At 35.8% G+C, this 14,560-nt stretch overlaps 1 protein-coding gene across 3 annotated transcripts; it reads right to left on the reverse strand.

Annotated features, from left to right (window-relative positions):
* Window positions 1-304: 304 nt before the first annotated feature.
* On the reverse strand, window positions 305-14,312 carry LOC124925365 (protein CHROMATIN REMODELING 5). Of its 3 annotated transcripts, XM_047465350.1 has the most exons (33): window positions 13,917-14,312; window positions 13,259-13,331; window positions 13,000-13,181; window positions 12,523-12,894; window positions 12,309-12,379; window positions 11,456-11,875; window positions 11,138-11,362; window positions 10,924-11,007; window positions 10,092-10,151; window positions 9,878-9,975; window positions 9,707-9,758; window positions 8,309-8,372; window positions 7,954-8,047; window positions 7,780-7,867; window positions 7,562-7,696; window positions 6,845-7,036; window positions 6,688-6,755; window positions 6,168-6,261; window positions 5,937-6,061; window positions 5,787-5,850; window positions 5,201-5,413; window positions 4,421-4,663; window positions 4,221-4,331; window positions 3,985-4,071; window positions 3,585-3,767; window positions 3,389-3,469; window positions 3,040-3,276; window positions 2,547-2,702; window positions 2,264-2,441; window positions 1,972-2,153; window positions 1,427-1,783; window positions 1,273-1,363; window positions 305-1,192 (listed from the first exon to the last, which is right to left on the reverse strand). In XM_047465350.1, exons 3-33 carry the CDS (start codon window positions 13,148-13,150, stop codon window positions 750-752), a joined length of 5,019 nt encoding a protein of 1,672 aa, XP_047321306.1. In that variant the 5' UTR covers window positions 13,151-13,181; window positions 13,259-13,331; window positions 13,917-14,312; the 3' UTR covers window positions 305-749. The 3 variants fall into 3 exon arrangements, with proteins under 3 accessions (XP_047321306.1, XP_047321304.1, XP_047321305.1); XM_047465348.1 differs by having other exon boundaries at window positions 12,523-13,181; XM_047465349.1 differs by lacking the exon at window positions 13,917-14,312 and having other exon boundaries at window positions 12,523-13,181; window positions 13,258-13,331.
* Between the last annotated feature and the right edge of the window lie 248 nt (window positions 14,313-14,560).

The following is a 14,560-nucleotide window of genomic DNA, read 5'->3' on the forward strand; positions in this document are numbered from 1 at the left end:
CCATCCATCCATTTATCTTGCTTTTAAGGATAACCATCATCAGACTTATATATTTCAATAAGGAACTTGATTCATTCTTCAAATGGATGATGTCATTTTAATCATAATAATAATAATAATAAAGGATGGATTGGATTCGACCAACAAAGACGTTTTGAAAGCAAAATCAATCTCAAACACCATAAACAATAAATTAAGACCAATATTCTCAAGCAAACATACTCTTTACTACAAAGAGTTTGTAAATTTACTTATGATCATCATGAATTTGTTCAAAAACAAAATTTGGATGGAACATTTAACAAAGAAAGAAAGATTAAAATTCTGGATATTGGAGCTGTAAAAATTGTTTAATGTACAAATTTCTTTCTAAAGGCATGTAGTAAGAAGTAGTAGTCAGAATAAAAAACAAAACAAAAAATATGTTCAGCTCCTTCCTTGTCTAAGTAGTATATACTTACTTCAAATTATATATAAATAAATTAAGAAGAACAACCAACCCTAAACTAACTAGTAGCTTCTTTCTATGATGGTAATAACCGAATCAATTGGATCCTCTCTATGAAAACTCATCTTTCTCCCTTCCCCCTCCCCTCCTTACAAAGTGTAAGTAGTTGCGTGGTTTCTGATCTGGCGTCCTCTCGTTTTTTCTGATTCTCTGCTCGTCCATTCTCACGTGCATAAAAAAATCCAGAGAAGAAACAAAACAGAATTTGTTTGCTGCTGCTGCTGAATGAGAGGAAAAATGATTATTGCTGCTGCTTTGGAGGAAGAAACGCATTATGCCGCATTCTAAATGGTGGAGGAAGAAGAGGAGGAGCCGACCCTAGAATTCCCGAAGAAGGATTTTGATCAACCTGTATATTATTATTATTATACCCATTGCCTAAGGGCGGTTGTGGTTGTTGTTGTGGCCTTCTGTGAAAGGGCAAGGGCGGCTGCTGCGAGTAACTGTCCTCTTCCGATCTTCTTCTCCTTTTCCACACCTCAAATCTCCCATTATTCGAGATGTCATTTTTGTTTATACCTCCTCCTCCTCTTGCCGACCCCCTTGACCCTGAACCGCCACCACCATTCAGGTTCGAGGGACCCACACCCGACTCCTGCTTAAGTTTCGAATAAATCTGCTGAAGTCTATCTCCTGGTAGATTTGAGAATGTCGACACATAGTTCCAAAGTCTAGTTGTCATTCCTACATTACATACAAACAAGGAACCAACACTTGAATATTTTAATTATATTGTTTTGATCAATGAAAAACCAAGGCCTTACTTTCTTGCCGGTCTTCCTTCCCGTATTCTAGCACGGTCTCATCAATCCTCCTTCCAAGATGCTGTAAATATTTTCTAATTTTTGAAAGCACCTGCACTTGTTCAAAATTCATTATTATTCTATTTTTTCTTTCAAAAAAGAAAAAGAGCATTACCTTGTCTTTCGGCAAATCAGCGCTGGTAGTTTGCAATTTATGAAGACGCCTCAGAGTTTTAACCTGGTCAGACAAAACATCTTCACACCATTCCATCCATTTTACTTCCTTAAACTGCTCGCATACTTCTTCAGTATCCGACATTTCCCCTTCTTCTTTCACCAATGGTTCGGCTTTCTGCGTTCTTAATAAAGGCCTGCTGCTTCCTTTTCTCGTCTGAATACCACCAACTCTAGAAGAGCCCGCTTCTTTACCCTGCTTTCCTTTGTTATTATTATTGCTCACCGACGTGTTTACAAGATTCTCTCTCTCTTTCTTCGTAGGCTTGCGGGGTCTTTTTATCTTTCCTTCCGCTTCCTGGTAGTAACATTTTGTATTAGTGTGAGATTACATGCAACTATATATTTTTGAATTTGCGTTTCATTAAATTTAGTTCCCAAACGTTTCAAGATACAGAAGCAGAAACAAAATCATTTGTGGTCACATGAACAGCAATATGGGCCATACAAGCTAGTTCAATATTCTATAATATATGCAAAACATACCATTTCCAAAAGTTGAGAAGCTCGGTCGTTCAAGTTAGGAGCCCGTGGAAGGAAAGTTTCGTGGTGCTGAAGTTCCACAGGAGCAATTTTCTTCATGAGACCAAGTCTTTCATCCAATCTTATTTTCTCCCAATTACCAAATCCGTGATAGTAAATTCCAAGAAGCAATTTGGCATCGTCTTCTGAAGTCAGTGAAACGAGACAGATATGAGATGGATCCACCAAAAACAAGCACTAATCTTTTTCAAGCAGCTCAAAAAGAAAGGTATTGAAAAAAAAAGAGCAGACTTACTCTGATTCCACCCACAACCCTTGGCCCATGTTGCAGGTTTTAGGTACATCACAGCTCGGAACTGTGAGATTGGATCATCAAAACAACTGATACGCTTAGCTAGGAGTTGAAGTTCTTCAACGCGGCTGAGTAAATCGCCAGCCTTTACAGACACTCCAAAGAAATCAAGTATAGGCCCCTAAAGATCCAACCATGATTGAACTGTTATCTTGCAATAAACTCCACAGAACACAGACAAGAATAAAGCCAACATATTAATTGCAACAGAAATAATATGACCAACCTTTGGATCCAAGCTTCCAGCATCAACTGCCACTTTACAGCCGTCGACTAATGCCTCAAAAAGCTCAATTTGTGCTTCCACCGGGGAAGTTTCAACTGCCCCACCGACCTCAGCTGCTACTAAGCTGATTTGGCTATGATTCCCAAACTTCTTAACCTAGGAGGAAAAGTTGTGTCAAAGATCAGAGTCAATAACCCCTTATCCTATTATCAATCACTTTATCATTTAAATCATCAACCAAAATACTAAAAGTACCTTACTTCATTTTATTGATATTTTAAAATATTAAATATAAAGGATCTTTTAGTCATTTAACCCAAATAATCCAATTTTTATCAAACAATATTACTTTTGCAAGACAATGGATTTTAAAAGAAAAAACTCAAAAAGAAAGTATGTGGATGGGGAGATCTACAAGCAGTCATCTCACAAAGATAATGGCTTTGGATGCCTTATAACTGTTCAGGTTTGTAGACTAAGTCGAGAATCTTACTGCTCGGGAAAAACGTGTCGCATCTCTCTTCGACAGATTGCCATATGACCATCCCCTTACTTGAGCAGCAGCTCCTGCAATGGCTGGGACAGAGTACGCGGAGTAATCTAGTTTCCTGTGCTTACTAGCATTCTCCATCAACTCAATTCCCCTGCTCCTTCTTTTGTTACTCCTCTCGGGTGGTGTAGCCTCTGCATAACTCTTGTTATTTCGAGCAGCTCGGGGAGCCAATGCCTCCTAATACAAAACATTGTCAAGAATCATGAAACATATATAGAACGGGCAACTGAAATAACAATAACCATATATTATTAACTAGTAACATATAACATCCGGTTTAAGTACACACGTCAGCTTGAGATACAGCATCCGGTTTGATCCAACGGCTCCAAAAGCCGCTATCGTCTTCAGCACCACAGAAATTGGCAACCTGAAAATGGTATAAACACATAGTTCAGAAGCTTCTTAAATCTGAAGTTCAAGACATCAGATTTAACTAGTTGACAAAGACATCATTTTGAGTTTTTGGTTTTCAAATAGCTTGCCTTAAAAGAACCCAACAGTTCATTTGACCCCTCAACCTCAGCACCTTTTGCTTCCACCTTCTCGGCTCTTTCCAAAATTTCATCAATATCCATGCTCAAAAGCCTCCTTTTGCTTTCTTCTTCATTTTTGTCTTCCTTAAACAAATCCTCAGCCCCAAACCTCAAGATTGCAGACAGCTCATTCTGCAATCATAAAGAGGACAATATGGAGTCAATTAAAAATAAAAAGCAATCTCATTTAAATAAAAAAAAAACTATGATTGAGGCAAAAAAAAAATACTGATACGAAAAATTCAGTCATGAGGGATATGAATCACATCAATGCTAGAATCTTAGCCAACAATATGTAATCCCAATAGTTCTTATAGATGTATTGCAATAAGAAATACTGTATTCTTACCTTATCAAATGAAACACCCTTTTTTGTTTCTTTCTTCTCCAATTTACCTTCAGCATTTAGTTTTTGAATAACCAAATGATCGAGAACCTAACAAAATTGAAAGAAAAAAAGGAAACGAATTCATCAAAATTATAAGCCTAGAGAAATACTCAGAAAATAGACGTTTGAAAGAATCAAAATAAAAATAAAATGAAAGGGAAAGGGAAAGAAGGGGTAAGAACTTGGAATCATAGTACCATCTTCTTCTTAGCGCGCTCCAAGATATCTTCTTCCACACTCTTGCTTGTCACAAATCTGTAGATGTTGACTACTTCTTGCTGGCCAATCCTGTGAGCTCTACTCATTGCCTAACAAGGGAAAGAAGATATCTTTCTGAGTCATGAAAGAAACCCACATTGCAAAATATATAAAATAAATAGACCATTCTGACACTCACTTGTAAATCGTTCTGAGGATTCCAGTCAGAATCAAATATTATGACTGTATCAGCTGTTGCGAGATTAATACCTAATCCACCAGCACGTGTTGAAAGAAGGAAGCAAAAATCATCACTGCCAGGTGCATTAAAATGTTCCATTGCCTGCTGACGCAGTTCAGATTTGGTACTACCATCGAGTCTCTGGAACTGAAATCCTCTAAGTGAAAGATATTCTGCAAGTATATCCAGCATTCTGACCATCTGCATTGAACATAAAGCTATGGTAAGTAGTCATCCTGACATTGATAATAGTCATGTGTTCATTCATACAAGTAAAAGACATCTCAAGCTGATTTGTTTTTTATTTCAAATTGTCCATGTCCCAAACATGTATCTACATTACATGACTATTTTGTCTGGGGTGTGTTAATTGAAAAAAAAATTTTTTCCTCTCTAATTTCTAGTAGTAGTAACAAAATGAGGGAAAACGGAATAGAGAGAGAAGAACGTTATTATACACATGATGAATCAATTCCCTTCTCTTTTCCTTTCCGAACCTAAACAAAGTGAGGGTTAAAGAGAGGAAAAGACTCTTTAAACCAATCACGGTGTCCCAGATCATTAGCAGCCAAGATCAGTCCAACTGAGATTCCGCATCAAAAGGACTATACTCCAAGGTCTTATCATACAATGCACATTTGTAGTGGTGATGCAAACAATGAATTTCTCAATTTTGGCTTCCTATAGGTAACTAAAAAAATAGGAAAACACTTGTGCTAGATCATTGCTAATGCAAACCTGAGAAAATATGAGCACTCGATGCTTGGTCTCGTGCAATCTCACAAGCAATTTGTCGAGTATAACCAGTTTCCCACTACTCAGGATTATTCGTTCCATTTTTGAGCTGCCAGCAATCTTCATGTCCCCACCATAACCATGATCAGCACTTTCAAATAGAAATGGGTGGTTGCAACATTTCTTCAACTCTACTACAATATTTAGGAGCGAAACCTGCAAACATAGGAGAAACTTTCACAACTCTAAACAGGTGTAAAAATTCATCTGCAACGAGCTAAAACATAAAATTGAAAAACATAAAATTGAAAAACAGAAGCTAATCCCCCAATAAAGAAGATGGAGTGGGCAATTTTCTTTACATCCAGGCATTCAAGCCATTAGGCAACAATAAAATGCAAAGTAGTGCATATCTCAAAATGTGGTGTGACTATACTAAATAACAGCAGTGATACGTAATAATCCATTCTAGCACTAATGATAAACGAAATATATCAATTCATAGAAAAAATACAAAGTTAGCATAAGAAGGCAAACACAATTTCTATAGCCTCTGGAATGCTTTAATAAGTATCTCTTCAGTATTTACCTGATTGCCTCGAACACCTTTGTTGAGGTCTTGGAAGTTGCGTTCCAATATCCATTTATAATATCTGTGTCAAAGCCACCAGGAACAGGTATGAAGAAGTTGGGAAGAAAGGATATTTATGAGCCACAAAGTGAAGTAAACATCACATACTGTTTCTGCAGAGGAGACATCTCAACCCTAAGGATGCGCTCAATCTTTGGAGGCAGAGACTTCTCCACATCCTTGATAACTCTACGAAGAATATGAGGTCTCAATTCCATGTGAAGATTAGCCAACTGCAAAGAAGACACAAACCATGTAATGGTGTTAAGTGTGCAGACAAAATTTGATCAACATAATCCAATAGTGTAATGCAAACTAAAGATAATCAGGTTATATTACCTCATTTTCATTAAATGAGCTAAGATTCTTGTAATTTTGAATAAAGTCATCCTTGCTCCTGAACTTGTGCGGATCAAGAAAATGAAGCAACGCCCTATATTTAAACAAATGTTAGAAAGAGCAAATAAAATATATACAATCCTCAAGAATTGAAAAAAAACTATAATCACGTAGAGCAGCTTCTGAATATGAAGTTTATGGAGAAGTATTGGCAAAGTGATGGAAAAAGCATAACATATTTAAAGTTGACAACACCATAGCTACAAGTGATAATTTGGTTTTATTACATCCATTAAAATTAAAAAAATATTCTAAATTTATTGAAAAGCTCACATGTATGAGAGAAGGTACATTTCAAATGACAAGGGTTTGGGAGTTTTACCATATACTTGAGGAAATTAAGTTACTTGAAAAGAATGAGAATAGAAAAATGATCCAAAAATTATGTAAGATATAAATAGTCGAACATAAAATTCATCATATATATTATTCATTAGTATGAGAAAGAAGAAACAATTACCATAGTTCTTCCACACTGTTCTGCAAGGGTGTACCAGTAATAAGCAACTTGTTTTTTGTACTGAATTCCTGTGGGAGTACAATCAAAATCGGTAATTAGATTTCTGAAAGACACAATACCAATTTAGTAACACATTCAGAAAAGGACAGAACTATACCAGGAGTGCTGTATAAAGTGAGGCCTCACTATTCTTCAACCTATGAGCTTCATCAACCATAAGATAGTTCCACTTGATTCTTGAGAGTACTGTCTTGTCCTTTAATAACACTTCGTATGTAGTCAGCAAAGTGTCAAACTTTATGCCCCGACCACCCTTCTTGGTGTTATAGAATTCATACTCCTGACAGACCTGCAATTAAGAAAATATCACCATGTAGAAATTGGAGAATGGAGATATTTGTCCAAAAATGGTAATGAGTAAATTACTTATTTTATTATGTCAATCCTTAAAAACATCTTCAGAATAACCTAAAAATGAGTGAAAAAAGGTTTTCCAAAGAGTTTCAAATTGAGGTGATTGAGTCATTCAAGTTTACACTTTGGAGAATACTTCAGCATCTTCGAAGCCAACTTACTTCCTAAACATCACAAGGCTAGTTTATATTTCTATTAAAGGCCCAAAAGACAATAAATGTCTATGACCCTTCAGTAACATCTGTCAACTAAGTCCTTTAAACAAGATACCTTCAGTTTATAAAAAACAAAGAATCCCATCCATTCTAGTTACACAAGAATAAAAATAAATAGTCAAGTTTAAGTAGATCTAGAAAGAATATTTCAGTCTTCATGGTGAAAGAATCACAAGCAACTATCTAGAAAGGTTCAGTCTTCATGGTTAAAGAATCACACGCAAATGTCTAGAAAATTTTCTGACCTCCCGACTTGCGCGGGCTCCAACATACACAATAACGTTCATGTTCGGGAGCCACTTCTTGAACTCCTTTACCCAATTTGATAAAGTTGATAAAGGGACGACAACGAGAAATGGTCCATAAATTTGTTGTGCATTCTGAAACAGAAAAATGAATGACTTAATAACCCAAGTAAAAGTAAAAAACAGTTATGTTACCAACAATAATAATATAAATGCACCTGTAAAAAACCAAGCATTGATACTGATTGAACTGTTTTACCCAGACCCATCTCATCTGCCAATATAACATTTGTGTCGTTCCTCCAGCTGCGCCATGAGATTAACAGATTAGGACTTGTCATCACCAAACAAAGAAAGCACGAAAAGCATATCTAAGGAGAGAATCTAATCACCTATTGACAAGAAAATTCAATCCCTCAAGTTGGTAATCCCTGAGTTTCCCTCCCATTAACCATTCAGGTTGCTCATCTAGCTTCCTCAGACTAACTGAAACTCAACATAAGCTTTTCAGTCAATATGGCATGTAAATTCATTGGAAAAATAAACAACAAATGAAGATGAGGAGGGCAGATAGAACATAGTTGTTATAATAAAAAAGCGGGCATGTGAAAGATTGGGTATCTTAACAATCACCTTCATGTTGCCATTCTATCAATAGAAGTCATTCAATGTTCACACTATTGAACATACCTCCAACATTTAGAATACAGAAGAAATAAGTAAGATAAAATTGAGAAAAATAAGAACCTTTGCTCTGCTTGCGTTGGAAGTCCACCAATTTCCCTTGTATGTTCAAAACTTCCTCACGAGCCTGAAAATATATAAGATGCATATCAGAGTATATAATGTTATTCAGAGTGTTTTTCTTCAAGCATGGTCAATTTTATCCGAACAAATATTGACAAATTTTTAGCAAGAACAACCATAACCACCAGTAACATAAAATCATTGGGAACAGAAAGATTGGCAGACCTATTGGAATTACATGGATCTTATTGGAATCTAACTTTTGTTGTTTTTCCTTTTTATTCGTACTTCTAGTTCCTTCCTTTCCTATTTTATCAAGCATTCACTTAAGCTGCTTTTTCCAAATATGAATTGAATTCCAGATCTTTACAACAGTGAATTATCAGTTAAATAGCCTTGTCTAGTCATGAAATTCCAATGGATCCCTGAGAATGCTGTCTTGTGTCTTAAATGTTAAGGATAATCTATATGGTTTAAAGAACCATTCAATAGTAGGGCTTACTAATGATGTGTACTGCAGTTATGAAATTATTACCCTAGGAAAAATAACTGGGGTTGATTTAAAAAAACAATGTGTTACAGAAAACAATCTTATTTTATTTTCTTTCGATATTTTTCCAAATCATTCTTCAGATAAAAAGTATGAACAAATGTGATTACACAGAAAGCAACATTTATCAATTCTCCACTCTAGCACAAAGCTTGGAAAACATCCCGACTTCCATTACAATTCAAAAATACAAAAAGACTAGTATGCATATTTTCCATCAAAAAGTTGTTAATAATCCCACCATTTTCCAGCAAAAGCTTTTCACATCAACTGTACGTGTCTGTCTGTTGATACACTTAAACAATTTAAATATATATATCATTCCTGAATACTAGGCAAGAATCAAGAGTTCCAATGTTTTTCAGAAGCATCTAAATATTTAATCCTAGACAATATGCTATATCTAGTTTAGTAAAAGAAACAATTACACATGGCCAAAACTGAATATGGACATTCAACCACAACTATGACCATCTGCTAAGTCAAGATCGTAATCATTCGGCCTTATCTCCCCTTCTTTCTTCCAAGTTAAATACTATTAACATGAACTTCACTTCTATAATATCAACAGGCAGACTAGAAATCTATATGGGATTTTCTTCATGTAATTGGTTTTTTCGTTCTTTTTACATAAAAACAATTAAGCATCCATTCATGTTTAATCGTTAGCTTGCAATTTGGACGTCAACATGATCAATCAGACATAAATGCACAAGTAAATACCATATGCATTCAAGAGCTTAGGTGTTCTGGATAATAAATAGATAATCAAGCAAACAATAAATTACATCAATTTCAGTCATAAGCACAAAATGCAATAGAAGACTCATCACATTCACTATAGTTACCTTGAATTCACCAATAGCATCTGCAGCCAAAACAATGTCCGCTTCCTTTTCCCTAGCACATGGTTGAGAATTTACTTTTAGACAAAACAACAATGAGCCAAATATTCAAGGGGTGGCTGGCGCTTCACACATTGTACAAATCTAACCAGTAAAGGAAGCAAGGTACAGTACCATGTGGCTTCTGCATAAGACAATCCCTGCCACTTAACAAAGAACATCATACCACCAGAACCATCCTTAGATTCTGAATCTGCAATTATTCTTTCCACCTGTATTTGTATTTGTCAATTAACAGTCAAACAAACCTCAAGCTAGTTTAGGGTGAAAGAGGTGAAAAGGTTGAAGAGAGTAAGAAAGATTGTAATAGAAGTAACAGATGAAAAACCTGTCTGTTTTGTTTGATGATGTCCAAGTCCATTTCCTTGCTCACATCATTGACCTCAATCTAGAAGTTAAGAGAAATTTCTAATAACTATAAAAATAATTTTCAAGGTAAATAATGCATCATACATTGGAAAAATAGAAGTGGTTCCTTATCAATGACATTAGCTAGGTAGTTGGGGTGCCTTATCAATGAGACTGACGATTCTTAAGGAGTTCGTCATAAGACTGTAATATAAATAAATAAATAAAAAAAGAGCATATGCTCTATTTTTGAGAAGGTACTCAAAAAAGGTTGGTGCATGTGCAGAAAGGAAGTCAAGAAAAATATTTATACATATTCCAGAAACAAAAATAATCATCTAAGACTCTATAGAAGCTTTATATTTAAAAAAGGCATGTCCAACTTTAAGTCTGTTCTTTTTAACTTTTCATTCTAGTTGTTCCAAAGCAGGCATTCCCCTTGCAACAAAAAAGCATTCTAGAACGTTAAGAGAATACCATAAATCTTAAATGATAAGTAGAGAAATGCTAGTAAATCAAAAGGAAAGAAAAAAAATGCTAGTAAATCAGATGTTATTCAGAAATTGAAGTACATATGTTGAGTCACTTTTGTATGGCAACAATTGCAGATACTGTGAAAACTTAGAGATGTAATAGGATTTGGAGAGAAAAGGCAGCACAATTTAAGGAATAAATTACAGTGTACTTCTTCTGACCCTATCAATCAGTAGGCAAAATGTACACATTTCTCTAAAATTTCAAGATACATTTTCCTCAAAGTGTAAATAGAAGAATATAAATATTGAGTTATACAAGAGTTAGCAACTCATTACCTCTTCACGTGACAGTCTTTTGCGGTAGTTTATATCTTCAATCGCTTTTTTAGTGTAATTTATAACCTTTTTAAACCCACTAAGCTGCATTTGAAACAGAGTATTATAATTCTACCAGGCAGTGATAAAACAATCTAAAATTCTCAGAATCACAGCTTCCCAACTATCTAATCAAAATCATGTATATTCGAAAATGAATATATCACTAGCTTACATTTTGCAGCTCAGAGAATGATTTCCATTGACAATGTAAATGAGATTGCCCTTTCCATTTTATTAAGAACTCTATATCATTCCAATCTGGCACGGAGTCAAACAAGTGACTCCAGAGCACTGGTTCGGTTGATCTATTACTCTGTAAAGCTTCTTCGGCTGTTCCCTTTGGTTGATGCCATAATACCTTCTCGATCGAGTCTCCATCTTCCTCTTCCATCTCCTCCTTTTGGAAGAATGTTAACTTGTCTCATCAGTGTCAGAGGTACAGAGTATATTCATGAAGTGAACAAATTAACTGGACAAAATAGCACCTTACCTTACTCTTCTTTCTCTTTCCTTCATCAATTTCTTCACTTTCTTCACTTTCAACATAAGATACTTTCCGAACCGATCGGTTAGATGTCCGTACTTCATTGTTTCTACCACTAAATGAAGTGGTCAAGCCACCAACAGTTTTGCGTGGATGACCTCGTCCCCTGCTGGTGCTTTTGATATCCTCAATGCTGTCATTCTCTGAATCTTCAGCTGAGAAATCTTCTTCAAAAGATGCTATACTTCTCTTTTGCCGTCCAGATGAACTCACAGATTTAATTGTTCTAGTAGACTTGACATTTCTCTCACTCTTACAAAGCCTGCCCTTTGGTTTCTTAGAATAAGCATGATCCTCATCGGAAATCTCTAAATCATCATCACTGTTATCTTCTTCGTCAAAACCCTCTCCGTCCCAATCTTCATCCTGGTTAAACAAGACATTTTTTATTTTCCATGAGAAGTCTAGTTTCATAAGTTACCTAAAAGAACTTACTCGGTGTTGACATGCAACAAAAAACAAAGACAGCAAGAAAAAACTATGTATGTACAATAGAAAATTGCAAGATAAAAGTATCAGCCAAAAAGCTATCGTTGTCCTGAATAAATGTAATTTCACTTGATAAACCAACATTTTCTTTCAAATAAAGAAGACTAAAGATGAAAGATGATTTTTTTTGTACCTTTCGTGTTAATACTCAATGTAGTTACACAGAAATGTGATTGAAGACCCAGTTAGCCATCAAAAGAAAAATACACTAATGAAAAATAATATTTGAAAATAGAGTCTTCAAAGAAACTTTGCAAAATTTCCAAAAATAGCAAACAAATATAATTTCAAAAAGTAAGTGCTGTATAACCTTGTTTCCTTTCCTCCCTCCTTTCGCTGCCCCAAAATGAGGATCAAAATCAGCATCCTCGGGATCATCCTCTGCACAATACAATGATTAAAGCCATTAACCAAACAAAAATGTGAAGATGTTGCATCCTAATTGAAGTTTTCTACATATGATACATATTCCAATAAATTGAATTTTTCATATCAGATAAAACACTTAATGTAAGGTAATTTACCATCTTCTTCTTCATCATCTTCATAATCAACATCAGCATCAGCATCAGCATCATCGTATTCCACATCACGAGAACTTCTTGATTTACTACATGATCCAGTAGGGGCAGATCTTGACTGAGGTTTCAAATCAAAAGCAGTAAAATGGTTGGATGTTCTATAAAGTGAGTCACTTTGGTCGTCTCCATCTTGTTCATAATAATCATCCGATGACATCTCATCGGTAGGACGATCACCTTGACCCCTCTGAATTTCTAACTTTTGTCTACTTTCATCTTCTGACCTTTGTCTATCTTCATGCGCATCAGATGAGTCGCAGTCAGAAGCTTCCTCGTTTTTATACTCTGACCCGCTTTTTGACTCTTGCCCAGATTCTGAACCAGCATGAGAATTCATAGGTTGACAAACTTTCCAAAAAGTTGAACCCCATTTGCTACTATGAGAGGCCCCCTTTGCACTAGGAAGATTTGATATCTTACCATCATCTGTAGCTCCTTCATCTTGCAACCTGCTTGCAACATCTACTTGACCACGAATTTGAAGTTGACCATCCATCTTCATATCAGAACCCTTGTCAATGGAATGTGCATCTGCTTCTTCACTCTGATCCACCCTGTCCACTCTCTTCATTTGCTGACCCTGGCTTTTCTCTTTCAGCAAACTGTGAGGAAATGTTTCATGTGAGTACTTTTAGAGGAAAGTTGTAAACGATTTTTAATGTAATCAGGTTCACTCAACTCCAATTTGTGCTTCAGATGGAAAAATTCCACTATCACATCCACATTCCTTAATCACCTGAAGTTATCTGCCACTGAACAGTAGAAGCAAGTCAGAGTTTAGAAAACAAGCATTGTATGAAGAACCAAACAGCAACACAAATAATATTTACATTAATACCAAAAAATGGAATGTACAGTAAAAGAGAAACATTGTAAATAAGCTAAGCAATTAACCAGAAACGAGTTCCACTCAATGTAATGTACTAAGTGAGACACTAATCTAAGCCCTCATTATTTAGAATTTGAAGTCCAGTCTAGCCGTTGCTGCATTTCATTAACATAAACAGCAACACGGAGATGATAATAAACAGTCGTCCTTTTTTCCAGAACTTCAATTGCATTAACAAACAATTAATTATCAATCAACTCCGATCTAAGAATCACAAAAGCATATACAAGTGTGCTTCCAACAGACCAGCTCGATAGTGGAAATAATGGATCGTTGAGTTGCCTAATGAAAACAGAGAAGACCGCTAGCAGCAAAGATTGAAAGAAGTTAAATTAACAGAAGGAAAAGCCGCGAAATCAAAAGCTTCAAATCCTAAATTGACATCAGCTAACATAAACATGTCATTAATTGAAGCAGAAATGCTGATGATTACGTATAGGAGACTCGCCTCTCAAAGTCACAGAAATTAGGTCAACAAAGACAGGAAAGAACGACGACAGAGTGAGAGCGTGCGCAGGTTAATAATCTTGCACGCGTCTAAAATCGAAGCGTCGCCGATAAGAACGCGCCGGCGGCGGAACGTGAGTGGAGGGGAATTTTATTATTTTTTTAGAACTTTTCAAGAGATACTCGAAAAACCTATTGTATCGACGAACGAACACACCAATCTCCGATGACCGATGATGATACTCCGGCGATTATTGACAGGAAAGCGGAGTTGATTGGATTTACCGGTCGATGAAGTCCAGAAAAAAAAATTAAGAGAGAGAATAGGAGGAGGGGAGATAGAGACTACTTCCAGAGAGAGAGAGAAAGGTTAAGGCGATTTGGCGAGGTTACTTTTGTTTAGAGGGGCGGGTCGCATTATACTCTCTCTATAAATCAAATCCTATTTAATCGTTACCCAAACGCAATAACGCCGCCGTGGCCGCGTGATGCACCACCGAGATACGGCCATCTGGCGATTAAGGATCTGGGATTAGTAATCCAACGGTCAATAATTTATCTTATTTTACTTAAAAAAATAAAATTACTTTAACGAATATATTTAAATTCGAATTCTATAATATATTTATAAAATAATTTTATTCA

This window comes from Impatiens glandulifera, chromosome 2, assembly GCF_907164915.1.
Source record: "Impatiens glandulifera chromosome 2, dImpGla2.1, whole genome shotgun sequence".
In the NCBI taxonomy this organism is placed as follows: Eukaryota; Viridiplantae; Streptophyta; class Magnoliopsida; order Ericales; family Balsaminaceae; genus Impatiens; species Impatiens glandulifera.